Source organism: Lingula anatina, chromosome 10 (assembly GCF_051362555.1).
Source record: "Lingula anatina isolate TDL-2025a chromosome 10, LinAna3.0, whole genome shotgun sequence".
Taxonomy (NCBI): domain Eukaryota; kingdom Metazoa; phylum Brachiopoda; class Lingulata; order Lingulida; family Lingulidae; genus Lingula; species Lingula anatina.
In genome coordinates this window covers 14,246,093-14,265,645 of record NC_141776.1, presented here as the reverse complement: position 1 = coordinate 14,265,645, position 19,553 = coordinate 14,246,093, and the positions used below count along the sequence as shown (strand labels likewise).

Below are 19,553 nucleotides of genomic sequence, written 5' to 3'. Positions count from 1 at the left end.
CCCCTTTAATGTTCATTACGAACGTGTTTATTTCCCTGAGTTTCAGATATTTTTTTGAACTATCCTCTAATATCAACAGTCGTCCGTCTTTTGTTATAACATGATTTTAAATGTATCCTATCTGCAGAATCGAATTTTACTCGAAAATAAGACATTTTATCTTCTTATTTACTGATCATGGACACGTTTTCTTGTACATTTCAGAAAAAATATGCACATGCGACACTGTAATATGAGGTTTTTATCGTCACAACAGCGCTACGTTGTACACAATAGATCCTTCCCATTTCCGGCACTTTACAACCAACAGTTAAGTCAATGAGTGCAACTAACACAGTGTCTGACATGAGTGGCCGTTTGGCCATCCAGCTCATATCCTTTTTTCAAACCTGGGCCATTGTAGGCTTTAGGTTCTTACGGAATGTAAACGATTCTTGTTTCTACCCAGCAGCAGGATTCTTTTTAAACACTAATTCCTTAACTAAGTCAATCTTTACTGCTTTGTGTGGTTTGTAACACAGCTAAGGTCGCATTCAGAACAGATGATCCGTGGATTTAATATGGCCAACCCCACTTAAAAGCAGGCTGCCCAATCCCCTGATGCTCACCCCGCCTCCACACGCGTCATTAAAATGATTACATTTCATCTCCGATGTGTAATGTCTAGGCCATATTGCAGGGACGGTGCGTGTGGAGGCGGGGAGACCACCAAGGGATTGGTCGGCATTGCTGGGTCGCCATATTTGATCCTTGGATCTGTAATTTGTTCTAACTGAGCTCTAAGGTTTTACAGGGTAATGGATTCCCGATTCCTCACATTTTCTATTTGAACAATTCATTGGATACATGAATTTTTATGTAATCTTTATACTTGTGCTTAGATAAGATAAATGGAATTAAGGGGTGGTGTTTCACCCCCGGCGCGTATTCGCTCGGTTGCAATATTCCTCCCTTACATCATAAGTAATTAAACTTAAGTATTTATAAGATGGTAATGTGTGTACATCATTAATGCAAATAGCACAATTAATCTGTTTTTATTCTGCACATTAATCCTTGGTTATTTGCGTTCCATTTTTTTTATTTAGCTTCGGAGAGAAATAAAAATGAAGTGAATCTTGCCTAGAGGTGTTCCGCATTATAAAAATGTCTTTATCTCAATACTTTTGTCTACAATGTAATGCCTTGTGATTAATTAATTAACACTGATAAACTCTCCTGCTTTAAAGAAAAGGTTTTGACATGCGTAAGTATTTCCCAATACGACTCTAGCCTGCAACTTGGCTGCAGCTCAAGTATCAGCTCATTTCTCAAACTGATAATGTGAAGGAAGTAACCATAACTCTTTCTTTTGATAGCTGATACCATGGTAAGTGCCAAAAGCTGGAATAAGATTAAAGGCAATTAAATCAACATTTGGCACGTACTCCTGATGCAACTGGTGGGTCGATGTTATCAAGTGCACTTTTAGTGCAAACAGTAAAACGGGAAAATACAATCATGAAAAACTGAATTAAAATAATCCAAACAAAATACACCCGTTTTCTACAGTGTAGATAATTGATTTTCATTCATTTTGGATAGTAAGCAGATGCACACATTTGAGCGGATTTTTTTATTTTTCACAATATTAACAAAACCAAGCAAATAGTCGACTTGTAACTGGAGGGATAAACATATTAACGCATATGGCTAATATATTTGCATGCACAAAAAGCTGTGGCTGCACGATCTGAAACCCAACTGCATAAAGTTAAACGATGCATAAAAGGAACGTCTGGCATATCCTTATAGTCATTACGCACATTAGCTGAATGTGTTTTACAAGGCCCACGCGCTACTCCATCTTAAGTTCTAAAAGACATGCACCATTTAAACATTTACATGAGGTTAATGGACCTGTTTTGGTAAAAAGAACTGGTGTCAACGGATACAAACACCTGAGGAAATCACTCCCCAGCTTATACCGTTGATATGAATAATTGAATATATGGTACATATAAATGCACCTATATAAATTTTAATCATTCTCAGCTAAACGTTTTATACATTTGATGTGCTGTAGTCTACTTAACTTTTCACGGATTTTTAACCTTAAAACAAACAAACAAACAAACAAACAAAAAACAAATAATAATAATAATAATAATAATAATAATAATAATAATGATTTTATTAGTATTAATACAATTTCTTGCTTTTTCATCAGAACATTCCACTCCTATAGTCACTTGAGGAATTACTTCATTGACTTCAATTTTAACAACACTTCTACCTCAAGGTCATTCTAATGGTTAATATGACAAAATGCTGCGCCAGGCTAATGCTCCGCTAAACCAAGCGCCAACACGTTCTTTTCATCAGGATTATGGACTCTTCAAGATCATCTGTTATGCGAAAGATAGCAGTATTTATTTTAGCGGTTGTTGGAACGATAGTTGCTGTCATTATTTTCATTTCAAAGCTAAACACAGAGCATTATCAACTTTATGAAGGTGAGTGTTCGTCCCTAAAAACGGAAGTAAACGTTCGTAGCTTTGTACTATAGGACCTCTTAAAAGGACCGATTTTTTCTTGCTTTGCATTAGTTTTATATAAGTTAAAAATTCCTCTTAAAAAATAGGGTGACTGTTTATAAATGAAAGCTGTCAGCTGTGGTTCATAGGCCTATACACGGCTAAGGAGGCTCTCTCATATTAGCACGAGCAGCCTACATGTACCTTTTTAACGACAGCGAAATATTACAATTATAATTAATCCTTTAATGAAAGCTTCAACATTACGTCGCATTTAGCAAAGAACAGTCGGTGACGCTTAAACTTAAACGACTTAATGTACCCATTTGTCACAAAACCCGTGACGCTATTCGGGACGCTATCTCTCGGAAACGGGCTGGATTACCCACATTTTTTTTTCATATTTTTTACTCATATGGTGAGCAGACTCTGTCTTACAATTTTTATCAAAATTGCTAGGGCAGATATGGTGTTTCTATACTATGAAAGAGCCTCCTTAAAACAATGTATGTTAATTGCACTTATAGTATGAGATACCTGGTTCTAACACGAACGGCTTAAACGTGTTATACACTTGAGATACCTGAATAACAACTGGAGTGTTTATTATCTGTGTTCACCTTATGATAAATGTTCAAGGTCAAGGTCAGGTCTTGTCATGTATACAGGTAGCACAGCGTGGTTTACTTAACGTGGTTTACAGGTCTTATAAAAGGATTAGGCGTTTTCTAAGTCGAACCTTGATTAATTAGATTTATGAGCACAAATGCCCAAATTAACGTCTCCAGCCACGCATTAACTTTCCATAATGCAACGCAATATTCCCTGCCACAAGCCCAGGATTTGATTGCACAAACTGTTTATATGCTTATATCTATACTGGTTCGGCACCTTTCGTATAGGCCGGAGTTTGTCGAGAACGCATTAGAAATAAAGAACTCGTAGGGAGCCTATGTATATAGCAGGAGTCATGGATATAAGGAGGCTAAATTGTTAAAACATACCTAAGGAAGTTACGTGGCCATGGCAATTTGCTGAACGCTGAACCCTGTCCATTTAGACATGCTTCAGTGAATATACAGGTATGGAGGGCAACCTCGAGCCCCTACGCAGAAATATCTCGCTTCTCTCAACATTTTGCGTAGCGTCCATCGGAAAAGATCTCAGATACAACCTCAATATAGTCTAGATAATTTCGACGACATTTCGGTTAAATTTGTCTAAAATGCTGAAAGTCGCAGTCATAGTTATACTTCTTGGGTAATGTGTATTTTTACAAATATTGCAGGAAGGCGCAGACCGACCCCAAGCAGAAAATACTCTTTTACTCTTGTAACGGGGGCAAATTCCGGATATCATTCTCCTGGATTGAGGAACTTTGTTGGATCAGCTCAGCACTGGGCAGCAGGACTGAATATAGTGGTATGGGATCTAGGATTGACGCCAGAGCAAGTGCAGGAAGTTCAAACGTGGTGTAATGTGGCATAGCAACGTTTTCCTTTCGAGAAATACCCTCAGTATTTAAAGAATTTAAAGGAGTATGCTTGGAAACCAGTTATAATAAAACAAATGGTAGACGAAGTGGGTAACATTGTTTGGATTGATGCCGGTAGTCACATCTGTGGAAAAATAACACAAATTGATATATTGATCCAACAGGATGGATATCTGCTCGTCCAAGGGCAGGATGATGATGTAACACAGTTCTTCTATGAAAAAATGTGCACATTTATGGGTTTAGACAAGAAAGCCTTTAAGTGAAAACCATCGTACTCAGGAAATCTAAATGGCTGGTCCAAAAGGAATGATACGTATGAAAAGATCCTAAAACCATGGGTGAAATGTGCATTGACCAAGGAGTGCATAGCCCCAGCAGGATCGAGCCTTGAAAACCATCGTTATGACCAATCTGCGCTGACTCTAATAGCGTACACATCTGGTTTGGAACTCCAGCACCACACTGAGCTATACACTGTCATCAAGGAATCTAGAAATGGGAACAGAGATTATCTTGGACATCTTCGAACATGCTGACGTTGTATAGATAAACAGACATTGAATGCTTATATCAGCATATGGTGATTGCAAAGCCAATTTTACATAAACAACCCAGCAGGCAAACGACATTGATTCTACGTTGATTCAACGTTGATTCACCAAAAATTAACGTTGATTCAACGGTGAATCAATGTCGTTTGTCTGCTGGGAACATACTTAAAATATATGCAAGAGAAACATGTATAGATGCAGTTTTCGCTGTATTTAGGGAGTCTGAATCAGTTGACGTATGTGACGAAAATTATTTATTAATATGCATATATTACAAAGTTAAAGGCAAACTATGCTAGTGTTGAGATTGTTATACACCTCCACATTATATTTGTAGCGTCTTCACTCCTTTACTTTAGGTTTAGAATATCATTCACCGGCTTCTTTCGTACTTTTGTAAATGAGATAGGAAGGGCAGTCGCCAAAACTAAAACAATTATTAAGCCTGCTTTATGAATAAAATCCTTTCGTATGACTCATATATGTGACGGTGTGTATCATTCAATAGGTTTTTTTCGTTTAGAAATGTAAGTTGCCCATGTCCTCTTAAATTATGACATTGAAGTACCACAGACATGATATGTCATGAGTTGGTTATTGTTGGTCAATAGTTTGTTATATCATAATAAGAATAATAATAATGATAATGCATGAATCACACACTAATCCAGCTAACTATTTCATCTGCTGTGTTATACATGTATATTCAAACTTACAAGCATTATTTCTCGATCCAAACAATAGGTGAAACTCATGATGAATGGCTTGCGCTCTAAAATCCAGACGCTGCACACTAGTATTGTTTACATTTACCCCTATTTAATCAAATTCCGCCCTACGGCACTGACGTCCATGTGCCATTGCTGTTACCCTGCACTGTGGACGTGCATATATACATGTACAGGGTATATCTCTTTATCATTATTATCTATTAGCTTTATAAATCTGATATGTTGTAAAGTTTACTGAACATTTTTTTTAGATCTCTAGACTTTAAATAAACAAGAAACAAAAATGATCATAATTTTATTATTAGTATTAATATAGTTTCTTGCTTTTTCATTAGAACATTCCACTCTTAGTCACTTAAAGAATTAATTCAATGACCTCATTTTTAATCAAAATATGACAATAGACACAATAGGCTGAGCCTGGCGAATGCCCCACTGAACGAAGCGTTAAGACGTTTTACTTATTAGGATTATGAACTTTTTGAGATTATCGCGAAAGCGAAAGAACCCAGTTTTTATTTTAGCAGTTGTTGGAACGATAGTTGCTGTAACTCATTTCTATTCAAGGCTAAACACAGAACATTTACCGCTTCATGAAGGTGAGTGTTTGTTCTACAAAACGGAGGTAGGCCTAACCTTTCATATCTTTGTACTAGGACTAGCTAAAAGAACTGATTTCTTCTAGCTTTGCATTAGATATAAAAGTTATATGAGAAATTCCTCTTTAAAGAGTGATTGTTTAATCGTCAATGATGACAATCGCCCGAAGCGGTGGTTCTTAAACGAACGGCTTAGGAGGCCCTCTCATATTAGAGTACTTTTTTACGATGTCCAGCGACTAATGATCTAATAAAACATGTAAAAAATATGTAATTCGTCCTTTAATGAAAATTTTGTTGTCATTTTGATCGAAGAATTACGAATATGTCATCAAAACGCCGCACTTGGCGAAGAATGCTCGGTGAAGCTGGATCTTTTACGACTTAATGGACCCACTTACGACTTTTTCACATACCCCCTGGCATTTTTCGGGACGCTACCTCTCGAAAACGAGCTAAATTACCCCCATTTTTTCATATTTTTTACTCATATGGTGATTAGATTTTGTCTTACAGTAGTTATCACAATCGCCAGGTCAGACATTTATAGTGTTTCCGAAAGATGAGTTCTCCTTTAAACATGTTGTACTTAGTATGAGCAAGGAGTTATAACAGACTCCTTGTTATGAGACACCTGGCTCTTACACTTGTGGCTTGAAACGAGTTTTACATATGAAACACCTGAATAACAGAGGAAATGCTAATATTCAGTCATCACCATATGACAAATGTTCAAGGTCATGTAAGGTCTTGTCATGTGTAAGACAGCGTGATTTACTAATTGTGATTTACAGGTCTTATAAACGGATGAGGCTTTTTTTTAACTCGAGCCCTAGATTTGCGAGCGCAAATACCCAAATTAACGACTCCAGCCATGCATTAGCTATCCTAAATGCAACGCAAAAGTACTTGTCAGAAGTTCAGGGTTTCATTACACAAATCGTTTATGCGATATTAATAAGCATTATTTACTTTTTTGTATTTGTTAAAATAAAATAAATTATTGGAAACAGATATTTGTGAGTTGATTGAAAGGAGGATTCGCACGGAGCACGTGCTTCTTGCACCCTATACTACCCTTCAATTCTCTTTTGCTACAGAATAGGTAATGTATATATTTTTTTTAATATTGCAGGAACGCGCAAGCCGATCCCAAGCAGAATTCGAAAATACTCTTTCACTCTTGTAACGGGGGCGAATTCCAAACATTATTCTCCTGGACTGAGGAACTTTGTAGCATCAGCTCAGCACTGGGCACCAGGACTGAATATAGTGGTGTGGGATCTAGGATTGACGCCAGAGCAAGTGCAGGAAGTTCAAACATGGTGTAATGTGGCATATCGACGTTTTCCTTTCGAGAAATACCCGCGCCATGTAAAGCATCTAAGAAAGTATGCTTGGAAACCAGTAATAATAAAACAAATGGTAGACGAACTTGATAACATTGTTTGGATTGATGCCGGTAGTCACATCGAAGGCAACATAACCAAAATAGATAACTTGATTCAAAAGGATGGATATCTGCTCCTCCAAGGACAGGATAAAGATACAACAATGTTCCTCCATGTAAGAATGTGCACATTCATGCGTTTAGACAAGAAAACCTTCAAGTTGAAACCTTCGTACTCGGGGAATCTAAATGGTTGGTCCAAAAGGAAGGACACGTATGAAATGATCCTGAAACCATGGGTCAAATGCGCATTGACCAAGGAGTGCATAGCCCCAGCAGGATCGAACCATGGAAACCATCGTTATGATCAATCTGCGCTGACTGTAATAACGTACACATCTGGTTTGCAACTCCAGCACCACACTGAACTATATGCTGTCATCAAGCAATCAAGAAATGAGAACAGAGATTATCTTGGACATCTTCGAACATGCTGACTTTATAAATAAACAGACATACTTTAGATACATGTAAATGAAACATATATAGATGCGCTTTTTGCTTTATTTAGGGAGTATGAACCAGTTGAGGCATGTGGCGAAAATTGTATAAATATAACTGTATTGTAAAGTTAAAGGCAATATGCTAGTGTGCATGTTGAGATTGTTATTCAACTCTAAGTATATTCTGAGCCTCTTCATTCCTTTTATTTATGTTAGGTTTAGAATATTCATACATCGCCGTCTTTTTTCGTACTTCTGTAAATGAGATAGGAAGGGTAGTCGTTAAAACTAAAACAATTATTATGCCTGCTATATTATTAATTTTTTTTCGTACGATTAATATATGAGACGGTATGTTCCTTCCGTTCTAGACCTGGAGCACAAAATAAACAATTCAACAGTTTTCTTCGGTTAGAAATGTAAGTTACCCATATCCTCTTATATTACGGCATTCGATTACCACATACATGATATGTCATGAGTTGGGTATTCTTGGTTTTAATATTTTGTAATAATAATAATAATAATAATAATAATAATAATAAATGAAAACCATAATTAATTTTGAAGGATATTGTGACCCTTCTCAGTACTCCAAAACTCTGTCAGTGATTCTTCTTAAAAGTCCTAGTTCGGAGTTTATCGTTGATAAAACAAAATAATGCCTTTGTTAAATAAAATTTTATAATTAGGGGCTCACAACCCCTTAACAAAAACGTTTGAACCAAGATGACGGCACGGAATCGTGGTTTATACGCTCGTCGTCAACTTTGCCAATTTTTGTGAACAAATCTTGTTCAGGGATGAAGTTACGCCCCATTCCGATTGGTATCTCATCTCAAAAAAGAAAGGTGTTAAATTGACACTCAAAACCTTGAGTTGCCTATTCTTATACACTGCAACGCAAATGTTAACGCCAATATTTTACATTTTCGAAGGTTTTTTTTTATTCTTTTAAATCAGCACAAATATAGATGCATTATTAAGTAATTAGATGCAGGAAACACCTCAATTTCGGTATCATGGTGATAATAAAGGTTAACAACTACAACTACCACAGTGACTGACATGATCGAGCGACAGTTTCCACCCAGATCATAACATTTTTCAAACCTGTCACCAAGCCAATGTAGGCTTTAAGTTTAAACGGATTAACTCTCGACTCCGATATTTTAATTGCTAGGCACCTGCAGGGACTAACGGCGCGTGTGGAGGCGGGGAGACCATCAAGAGATTAGTTGGCATTGATTTTTAAGTGGGTCGCCATATTTGATCCTCGGATATATACGTAATTCCGCGAATCAGCTTGTTCGGAATGAGCCCTTAGCTTTTCCAGGGTAATGTATTCCCGATACATCACATGTCCTGTTTGAACAATTCATTGGATAGATGGATTTTTATGTAGTCTATAACTTTGTACTAAGATAACTATATTCAATTAAAGGATAGTGTTACACTCCAGGCTGACATATCCCTCACCTAGACCCTTAATTATGGCCGTGGCTAGTTGCCACATAAAAATAACACAAAGAACTTAATAGAGAGGTTTCAGATTCTTAAAAGGAGAAGAGCAGAGAACAATTAATCAAACTTTTCCTCTTAATGACATATTTAAGTGTTCACATATATACGTAAAACAAATATCACAATATCTGTTTCTTAACTGTACATTAATTGTTTTATTATTTCCGTCATATTATACCAGACTGATACGGAATCAGTGACCTTAATTCAAATCTACAGCTGATGTGGACATTTGTCCTATTTAACACACACAAAAAACCCGGATGGTCTGGTGAGAGGCTCTTGTATACTGAGCGTCAACAATTTTTTTGCTAATAATGAGTATGAACATTTCGACAATATCCAGAAAGCAAAAGGTCGCTGCTTTTATTTTAGTGGTGGTTGGAGCAATATTCGCTGGGGTTGTTTTCCGTTCAACGCTCACGTTTCAAGTTAATGCAGGTAAGTGGTCGTCCCACAAAATGGAGGCAAATGTTGAAACATTACCCATGTACTAAGGCTCATCCAAATGAATGATGGGACAGACGTTTGTACAAGTTTTGTTTTAACATTTAAAATATACTGTTATTCGGGATATTAATCCTATTCAGGCCTCATAAGATCCATTCACACATCTTTGAACCACAACAATGGGACCATTTATGGGGTTTTTAAAGTGATATTTAATGTAATCCTCGTTTGACTACCAGTGGTCCCTTGCTAAAAAGTATTTAGTTGAATGTTTATACGTTTTGATAAGTACAAACCATTCTGGGGAGCACGGATCTACCAACAACATTTTTTATGTGCAGATTTGATTTTGAATCAAGTTATGTGTCCATAAACGAGTTTTGACATTTGTAGGCAATTATCTCCAGTAAGACATGTTGTTTTGTGGGCCCTAGAATAGATATAATACTCCGAATCTCACCCTTCTGGGAGAAAGTTCTGCTCAAGGCCCTTGAGATGAGAGCCAGTTACTATAAGTTACTATAAGTAACTGGCTCGCGCTGCCAGTAATTACGCGGCGGGATATTCAGGGCACAGACCGTGATCATAAGATAGCGCGAATAAAAAATAGAATTTAGAAAATAGACATTGCATGTGAACGAAGCCCAAGATAAAATGTGTCGATAAGACAGACAGGTATGAGGTTAAAAATTCGCAATCGCCTACGTCCGTTTCACATATATTCTTTTGGGGGTCCAATAGACCCCTTATGGCCCAGTATTATGCATTGACCTGAATGTTGAGAAAAAATGATTTAAGTATATCTTTGCGTCAGTCATGGAATGCAGCTTAACTGATATTCCTTTAGCTAGCACACGGCTTACATTGTCCTTGTTTTCAGACGCGTCGATAACGGTTAGGATAATTATGTTCAAGCACTGAAGCATGCTTACCTCTATTTACATTTTATGAGCAAATACCACGGTAAGGTATTGACTGAAGCAGCAATGTAAATTTGTTCATGCGACTTAAACCACTAGTCGAGTCGCCACTCCCATAGGCCCAATAGTCGAACCCTGCAATGTTCTTTCCTGTAAACTTTTTTTTGTTGAAATGCATTCTTCAGGCCGAGAGAAGTAAAATTAGCTTGGTTGCTATTTGCGAGACCTTGAGCATTTTTCAATATGGCCGTCAATTTATGAGGAAAAATAGAAAAATGACAAGAAGTCGTCGGGTAAACTTTATTGACAGCTTTTTTGAACGTGTATCCTATCAGGAGAGCACACCAGTACTAGTGAATAAGCTTAATCGCGTACCACCTAGCAAAAAACCAAAATGGCCGTCAAAACATAAGGCAGAAAATGATAAAAGCTGCAGAATCAGTGTGTTTTTTGCATATTTAGTTTTATTAAAACCATATCCCCTTTTTATATTTATGCTTATTATAATAATTTGTTAGTCATGACCCTAAACTCTTGGAATAAGATTATCTGACAGTTCAATAATCCCTTAAGAGTCTGTTTGCTACTTCCCCGGGTCCCATAGTCAAATACTTAGAATGTTATTCCCTGAAATTTTAAAAAGAATTTAATACTTTGGGGGTATAAAAGCCAATTATATTTGGGCTTTCTTGGCAGTGGCTACATACGGCACATTGATCAATTTTCAAAATTCAAGATGGCCGTCAATAATATAAAAAATATAATATCATTATATTATAAATAAATGATTATGTAACATAGCAAAGAGTCGGGTTTAAAGTGCATGGTATTCCGCATTTCAAATGACCATTAAAACATGCCCAAAAAGGTAAAAAATCAGTTAAATTACGTTTTAAACTGATAATTCGGCGTATAATATATATCAAACCCTTTTATTTATTGACAAAGTGTACTTGAAAGGTACAGTTATACTAAGACTCTATAAAAGAGGATCATTGATAGGGCTGACTATCACGTAAGTTCTCTTTTTAATACAGGCTTAATCTGATGAAAAGTTTATCAAGGGCCAACAGGGGGTTCTGCAGGAATTCGGGCACAGGGAGTCCAAATTCGGGACTCATATTCACATGGAGTCCAACCAAGTCCGTTGGTGGGGACGGGGGATGGGGAGGGGAATGTAATTTTAACTTTTGTCAAAATATTAACCTTATAATTTTTTTTCGTTTTTGTTTACTTTATTGATCATACCTTAATATTTTGATTTTATATCTTTATCGTAACTTTTTCAGTATGTACGTAAAATGTAGCTTTAAAACTTCCCATTCTTTTTATTGAGATTGGCACGTGTATGAATATTTCATCAGTATATAACAGCATTTCTAATTTTTCTTATTACTGCACTTTTTTCACTTTACATTTTAAAGAGTCAATAAGCAAAACATCTTACAAATCTTTTGGTTATATACTGACAGCCACTAAAATCTTGGAGGCCATATTTTTCAAAATAATTATTATTTTGAAGCTCTAAACTGGATCATTTTCATATAAGTCAACCAAAAATTCCATGAATAGTTTCAAAACAAAAATGGTACCCCGTGTCGAGGCGGGGAGACCATCAAGAGATTGGTTGGCATTGATTTTTAAATGGGTCGCCATATTTGATCCTCGGATATATAATTCCGCGAATCAGCTTGTTCGGAATGAGCCCTAAGCTTTTCCAGGGTAATGTATTCTCGATACATCACGTGTCCTGTTTGAACAATTCATTAGGTAGATGGATTTTTATATAGTCTATAACTTTGTACTAAGATAACTATATTCAATTAAAGGATAGTGTTACACTCCAGGCTGACATATCCCTCGCTTAGACCATTAATTATGGCCGTGGCTAAGTTCCACATAAAAATAACACAAAAAATCTTACTAGAGAGGTATCAGCTTCTTACAAGGAGAAGAGCAGAGAACAATTAATCAAACTTTTCCTCTTTATGACATGTTAAAGTGTTCACATTTACATGTATACGTAAAACAAATATCACAATATCTGTTTCTTAACTGTACATTAATTGTTTTATTATTTCCGTCATATTATACCAGACTGGTACGGAATCAGTGACCTTAATTCAAATCTACAGCTGATGTGGACATTTGTCCTATTTAACACACACAAACAACCCGGATGGTCTGGTGAGAGGCTCTTGTATACTGAGCGTCAACAATTTTTTTGCTAATAATGAGTATGAACATTTCGACAATATCCAGAAAGCAAAAGGTCGCTGCTTTTATTTTAGTGGTGGTTGGAGCAATATTCGCTGGGGTTGTTTTCCGTTCAACGCTCACGTTTCAAGTTAATGCAGGTAAGTGGTCGTCCCACAAAATGGAGGCAAATGTTGAAACATTACCCATGTACTAAGGCTCATCCAAATGAATGATGGGACAGACGTTTGTACAAGTTTTGTTTTAACATTTAAAATATACTGTTATTCGGGATATTAATCCTATTCAGGCCTCATAAGATCCATTCACACATCTTTGAACCACAACAATGGGACCATTTATGGAGTTTTTAAAGTGATATTTAATGTAATCCTCGTTTGACTACCAGTGGTCCCTTGCTAAAAAGTATTTAGTTGAATGTTTATACGTTTTGATAAGTACAAACCATTCTGGGGAGCACGGATCTACCAACAACATTTTTTATGTGCAGATTTGATTTTGAATCAAGTTATGTGTCCATAAACGAGTTTTGACATTTGTAGGCAATTATCTCCAGTAAGACATGTTGTTTTGTGGGCCCTAGAATAGATATAATACTCCGAATCTCACCCTTCTGGGAGAAAGTTCTGCTCAAGGCCCTTGAGATGAGAACCAATATTGTAGCTCGTTGTGACTATTGAGGCAATGGTTAATATAAATGAGGTGCAGCAAATGATAATCTAAAAAATCTACCCCCCCTCCCCGTTGTTCCACGTTTTCAGAGTACAGGATATTTGAGGAAGACTTTGATCTTTATATTAGGGCGTAAAGAACAAATCAAGACATCAGAGGTTATTTGAAGAGTGATGAAATTGTTCCTGGGTTTTGATGGTAAAATTCACAATGTTAAAAACAAAACGCCGAAGGATTTTCAGAGATGAATTTCTATACCCAACTGTTAGAGAGCCTGGGTGTAAAGAAGCCAGCCAAAACCCTCCCCCAACCAAGAATAAACACCTAGTGGGAGATGTCTAGACAAGATAAAATGTGTCGATAAGACAGACAGGTATGAGGTTAAAAATTCGCAATCGCCTACGTCCGTTTCACATATATTCTTTTGGGGGTCCAATAGACCCCTTATGGCCCAGTATTATGCATTGACCTGAATGTTGAGAAAAAATGATTTAAGTATATCTTTGCGTCAGTCATGGAATGCAGCTTAACTGGTATTCCTTTAGCTAGCGCACGGCTTACAGTGTCCTTGTTTTCAGACGCGTCCATAACGGTTAGGATAAATATGTTCAAGCACTGAAACATGCTTACCTCTATTTACATTTTATGAGCAAATACCACGGTAAGGTAAATAGAACTCCATTTAAGTTACAGAACTGTTTTGATTTCGTGATAAAGTATTGACTGAAGCAGCAATGTAAATTTGTTCATGCGACTTAAACCACTAGTCGATTCGCCACTCCCATAGGCCCAATAGTCGGACCCTGCAATGTTCTTTCCTGTAAACTTTTTTTGTTGAAATGCATTCTTCAGGCCGAGAGAAGTAAACTTAGCTTGGTTGCTATTTGCGAGACCTTGAGCATTTTTCAATATGGCCGTCAATTTATGAGGAAAAATAGAAAAATGACAAGAAGTCGTCGGGTAAACTTTATTGACAGCTTTTTTGAACGTGTATCCTATCAGGAGAGCACACCAGTACTAGTGAATAAGCTTAATCGCGTACCACCTAGCAAAAAACCAAAATGGCCATCAAAACATAAGGCAGAAAATGATAAAGGCTGCAGAATCAGTGTGTTTTTTGCATATTTAGTTTTATTAAAACCATATCCCCTTTTTATATTTATGCTTATTATAATATTCTGTTAGTCATGACCCTAAACTCTTGGAATAAGATTATCTGACAGTTCAATAACCCCTTAAGAGTCTGTTTGCTACTTCCCCGGGTCCCATAGTCAAATACTTAGAATGTTATTCCCTGAAATTTTAAAAAGAATTTAATACTTTGGGGGTATAAAAGCCAATTATATTTGGGCTTTCTTGGCAGTGGCTACATACGGCACATTGATCAATTTTCAAAATTCAAGATGGCCGTCAATAATATAAAAATATAATATCATTATATTATAAATAAATGATTATATAACATAGCAAAGAGTCGGGTTTAAAGTGCATGGTATTCCGCATTTCAAATGACCATTAAAACATGCCCAAAAAGGTAAAAAATCAGTTAAATTACATTTTAAACTGATAATTCGGCGTATAATATATATCAAACCCTTTTATTTATTGACAAAGTGTACTTGAAAGGTACAGTTATACTAAGACTCTATAAAAGAGGATCATTGATAGGGCTGACCATCACGTAAGTTCTCTTTTTAATACAGGCTTAATCTGATGAAAAGTTTATCAAGGGCCAACAGGGGGTTCTGCAGGAATTCGGGCACAGGGAGTCCAAATTCGGGACTCATATTTACATGGAGTCCAACCAAGTCCGTTGGTGGGGACGGGGGATGGGGAGGGGAATGTAATTTTAACTTTTGTCAAAATATTAACCTTATAATTTTTTTTCGTTTTTGTTTACTTTATTGATCATACCTTAATATTTTGATTTTATATCTTTATCGTAACTTTTTCAGTATGTACATAAAATGTAGCTTTAAAACTTCCCATTCTTTTTATTGAGATTGGCACGTGTATGAATATTTCATCAGTATATAACAGCATTTCTAATTTTTCTTATTACTGCACTTTTTTTCACTTTACATTTTAAAGAGTCAATAAGCAAAACATCTTACAAATCTTTTGGTTATATACTGACAGCCACTAAAATCTTGGAGGCCATATTTTTCAAAATAATTATTATTTTGAAGCTCTAAACTGGATCATTTTCATATAAGTCAACCAAAAATCCATGAATAGTTTCAAAACAAAAATGGTACCCCGTGTCGAGGCGGGGAGACCATCAAGAGATTGGTTGGCATTGATTTTTAAATGGGTCGCCATGTTTGATCCTCGGATATATAATTCCGCGAATCAGCTTGTTCGGAATGAGCCCTAAGCTTTTCCAGGGTAATGTATTCTCGATACATCACGTGTCCTGTTTGAACAATTCATTGGATACATGGATTTTTATGTAGTCTATAACTTTGTACTAAGATAACTATATTCAATTAAAGGATAGTGTTACACTCCAGGCTGACATATCCCTCGCCTATACCATTAATTATGGCCGTGGCTAAGTGCCACATAAAAATAACACAAAAAATCTTACTAGAGAGGTATCAGCTTCTTACAAGGAGAAGAGCAGAGAACAATTAATCAAACTTTTCCTCTTTATGACATGTTAAAGTGTTCACATTTACATGTATACGTAAAACAAATAAAACGGTTAAAGGTTAAAAATTCGCAATCGTCAAGGCACGTTTTACATGTATTCTTTTGATGATCCAATAGACCCCTTATGGCCCACAGTATTTGGCATTGACCTGAATATTGAGAAAAAAATGATTTAAGTATATCTTTGCGTCAGTCATGGAATGCAGCTTAACTAGTATTCCTTTAGCTAGCACACGGCTTAAAGCGTCCTTGTTCTCATATTCAGACGCATCGATAACGATTAGGATAAATATCTTCAAGTACTGAAAGATGCTTATCTCTACATTTTATGACCATATACCACGCTAAGAACTCCATATCAGTTACAGAACTGTTCTAATTTCATGATAAGGTATTGACTGAAGCAGCAATGTAAATGTGTACATGCGATTTAACCACTGGTCAAGTATCTAATAGAGAAAAAATACCGACCTTTTTAACTTATTTCAGTTTTAGTAAGCTCGGACGCTCGTTCGGTCGAAGGTGTTTTTTTTTCAGAATGGAATGTTTTTTCCTAAATTCTATAAATAAAGCTAACGCGTTCCGCTCTATTCCTCTTTTTTCCTTTCTGTTCCTGCTTATAAATGGGTCATTTTTTGGCCTGCCTCTGTGTCTATTCCTTAATATCGAAAATCTTTAGTAAACTCTTACATTTAAAGCCGCACTTAATCTATCTCTGCACAGAAGTGTCGACGATAACATCCATGGCACGTTGAGTGATGTATACCTATGTAGTGGCTGACCAGGGTTATAACAATAGGTTTGGGGTGAGGGTACTGTTTTGGGGAGGGTGTACCTCAGAAGCTCATGGATGGTTGCTGAACCCAGATACCTCTATATACTTGCATAAATTGGCACAAGAAAGGTAATGGCTCACTTTACACATATTGCAGGACCGATGCCAAACCGAATTCGAAATTACTCTTTCACTCTTGTAACGGGGGCAAATTCCGGATATTATTCTCCTGGATTGAGGAACTTTGTTGGATCAGCTCATTACTGGGCACCAGGACTGAATATAGTGGTGTGGGATCTAGGTTTGACGCCAGAGCAAGTGCAGGAAGCTCAAACATGGTGTAATGTGACATATCGACGTTTTCCTTTCGAAAAATACCCTCAGCATTTAAAGAATTTAAAAGAGTATGCTTGGAAACCAGTTATAATAAAACAAATGGTAGACGAAGTGGGTAACATTGTTTGGATCGATGCCGGTAGTCACATCCGTGGTAAAATAACACAAATTGATAACTTGATCCAACATGATGGATATCTGCTTGTCCAAGGACAAGATGGTGATACAACGGTGTTCCTCTATGAAAAAATGTGCACTTTCATGGGTTTAGACAAGAAAACCTTTAAGTTGAAACCATCGTACTCAGGAAATCTTAATGGCTGGACCAAAAGGAATGATACGTATGAGAAGATCCTGAAACCATGGGTCAAATGTGCACTGACCAAGGAATGCATAGCCCCAGCAGGATCGAGCTTAAGAAACCATCGTTATGACCAATCTGCTCTGACTCTTATAACGTACACATCTGGTCTGGAACTCCAACACCACACTGAACTATATGCTGTCATCAAGGAATCTAGAAATTCGAACAGAGATTATCTCGGACATCTTCGAACATGCTGACGTTGTGTAAATAAACAGACATTGAATTTGAATGTTTTTATCAACATATGGCGACTGCAAAGCAAATTTTACATAAGACAACATCCTTAAGATATATGCAAGAGAAACATGTATAGATGTGGTTTTCGATGTATTTAGAGAGTATGAACCAGTATGCAGTGAAAAATATCTATTAATTTATATGTATTATACAGTTAAAGGAAAAATGCATGTAAAAGTAATAGTTGAGATTGTTATTCACCTCCACATTATATTCGTACCGTCTTCACTCCTTTAATTTAGGTTTAGAATATTCATTCACCAACTTTTTTCATTTGTAAATGAGATATGAAGGGTAGTCGCCAAAATTTAAACAATTATTAAGCCTGCTTAATTATTAAAAGTCTTTCGGATGATTAATATACCTGTATGTGACGGTGTATTTCAGTCTGATGATAACCACTCTAAAATCAACACGCTGCACACTATTATTGTTTACATTAATTTACCCCTTAAACCGCACTGTCACGCACCATGGGAAACTGTTTACACCAAGTCTGCAGCATACTGTCTAGTTGTCACGTTTTATCGTACGTGTGTGTGTGTGTGTGTGTGTATGTGTGTGTGTTTCCTAAGGCCTCTGGTTACATGCAACTGTTTAACCCTTTAACATGTCAAGTCTTCGTAAATTATTATTTCTTCCTCTGGACGCATGTTTTCTTTTTCCCACTGCTTTGGGATGACGCCGTCATCCAACCGAAACTGATTACCCGGCGAACTGTCCCTGGAGTTTTTTGTTCCACGTTGTTGCAGCATACTGTTTCCCCAGTCCCGAGCTTGCGATATTCTTTGCTCTGTATTGGTGGGTTCAATGAAATCTTTCTCATTCAAATCGCAATTCGGTCCGTCTACGCTATGCATATACAATGGGGCTTCAGAAAATTGATTGAAGTGCGCACGCGTACCTGTATCATTCCTGTCGTCTGCTAGATTTTCCGCGTCGCTGATTTTGTACCACCGCCAAATATCCTCGTACATTTCCTTTGAAGCCTCACTTACAAACATCCCGCCAGGGTACGCTAGTGGAAGCCCTCCAGCCAAGAGATTCCTATCTGACAAACAAGACGGCGTGCCTCGACTAGAGAGCGGCGGAGAGCTGAGACTAGAGGATTCGTACTCACGTCGTAGACGACGCATTTTGGTTGATATCCGCCTTCTTTTGTCCGTCAGTATTGCTATTACTGCTACCATGATGGCGATCAAAACCGTTGCGCAGACGACTGCGATGACAAAAATGATCCAGTCATAGCTTTGGTTCCCGTTCGACCGAGAGGGCCTGTCATCTATGGAAAACAGTGAGCAAAATCTACTTTTTAGGAATTTTAGCACATTTAAAAGAAATATGTTTTAGGACAAATGGTAACTGTAAACTATTTCCATGAATCTAAAACAATTGTCAAAAGATTTTAAGACATAAGTTGCATAAGAGACTTGGCGGAATAACATGGCATTGGGGCCCTTCATTGTACATGAACATGTTTGTTCATGTGTTTACCAGTACATGCTAAATTAATTCAGTCTTAATTTTTTTTGCTTTTTTGCTTTTTAACAGTGCACCGATGGTGAGAATTAACACATACGCTTATGCACCTTGAAACATTTTACAAAGTAAT

The 19,553-nt window shown here is 36.9% G+C and overlaps 3 protein-coding genes across 5 annotated transcripts in view; 2 read left to right on the top strand and 1 right to left on the bottom strand.

Moving 5' to 3' along the window:
* Window positions 1-2,224: 2,224 nt before the first annotated feature.
* Window positions 2,225-8,346, top strand: LOC106163402 (uncharacterized). 3 transcript variants are annotated; one of them, XM_013540976.3, is made up of 3 exons: window positions 2,240-2,495; window positions 3,805-5,895; window positions 7,031-8,346. In XM_013540976.3, exons 2-3 carry the CDS (start codon window positions 5,769-5,771, stop codon window positions 7,780-7,782), a joined length of 879 nt encoding a protein of 292 aa, XP_013396430.2. In that variant the 5' UTR covers window positions 2,240-2,495; window positions 3,805-5,768; the 3' UTR covers window positions 7,783-8,346. The 3 variants fall into 3 exon arrangements, with proteins under 3 accessions (XP_086853276.1, XP_013396430.2, XP_086853275.1); XM_086997149.1 differs by lacking the exon at window positions 2,240-2,495 and adding an exon at window positions 3,346-3,598; XM_086997150.1 differs by lacking the exon at window positions 3,805-5,895 and having other exon boundaries at window positions 2,225-2,495; window positions 7,031-8,334.
* A 1,075-nt stretch (window positions 8,347-9,421) lies between these two features.
* On the top strand, window positions 9,422-18,312 carry LOC106163403 (uncharacterized). Its single transcript, XM_086997148.1, has 3 exons — window positions 9,422-9,753; window positions 12,974-13,039; window positions 17,159-18,312. The coding sequence occupies exons 1-3, from the start codon at window positions 9,630-9,632 to the stop codon at window positions 17,899-17,901; spliced, it is 933 nt and encodes a 310-aa protein (XP_086853274.1). The 5' UTR covers window positions 9,422-9,629; the 3' UTR covers window positions 17,902-18,312.
* The window catches only part of LOC106170848 (uncharacterized), a 13,191-nt gene continuing 11,693 nt past the window's right edge, over window positions 18,056-19,553 (bottom strand). Inside the window, exon 15 of the mRNA XM_086997145.1 lies at window positions 18,056-19,223. Within this exon, the coding sequence (XP_086853271.1) occupies window positions 18,547-19,223 (677 nt within the window). The 3' untranslated portion in view covers window positions 18,056-18,546. The remainder of the gene's footprint in view (window positions 19,224-19,553) is intronic.

Excerpts from the sequence above, each read along its gene's own strand:
- LOC106163402 (XM_013540976.3), top strand. The coding sequence starts at position 5,769 with ATGAACTTTTTGAGATTATCGCGAAAGCGAAAGAACCCAGTTTTTATT. Across the intron at positions 5,896-7,030 it reads ACATTTACCGCTTCATGAAG|GAACGCGCAAGCCGATCCCA; the intron begins GTGAGTGTTTGT and ends TTAATATTGCAG.
- LOC106163403 (XM_086997148.1), top strand. The coding sequence starts at position 9,630 with ATGAGTATGAACATTTCGACAATATCCAGAAAGCAAAAGGTCGCTGCT. Across the intron at positions 9,754-12,973 it reads CACGTTTCAAGTTAATGCAG|TGGTGGTTGGAGCAATATTC; the intron begins GTAAGTGGTCGT and ends CTTTTATTTTAG. Across the intron at positions 13,040-17,158 it reads CACGTTTCAAGTTAATGCAG|GACCGATGCCAAACCGAATT; the intron begins GTAAGTGGTCGT and ends CACATATTGCAG.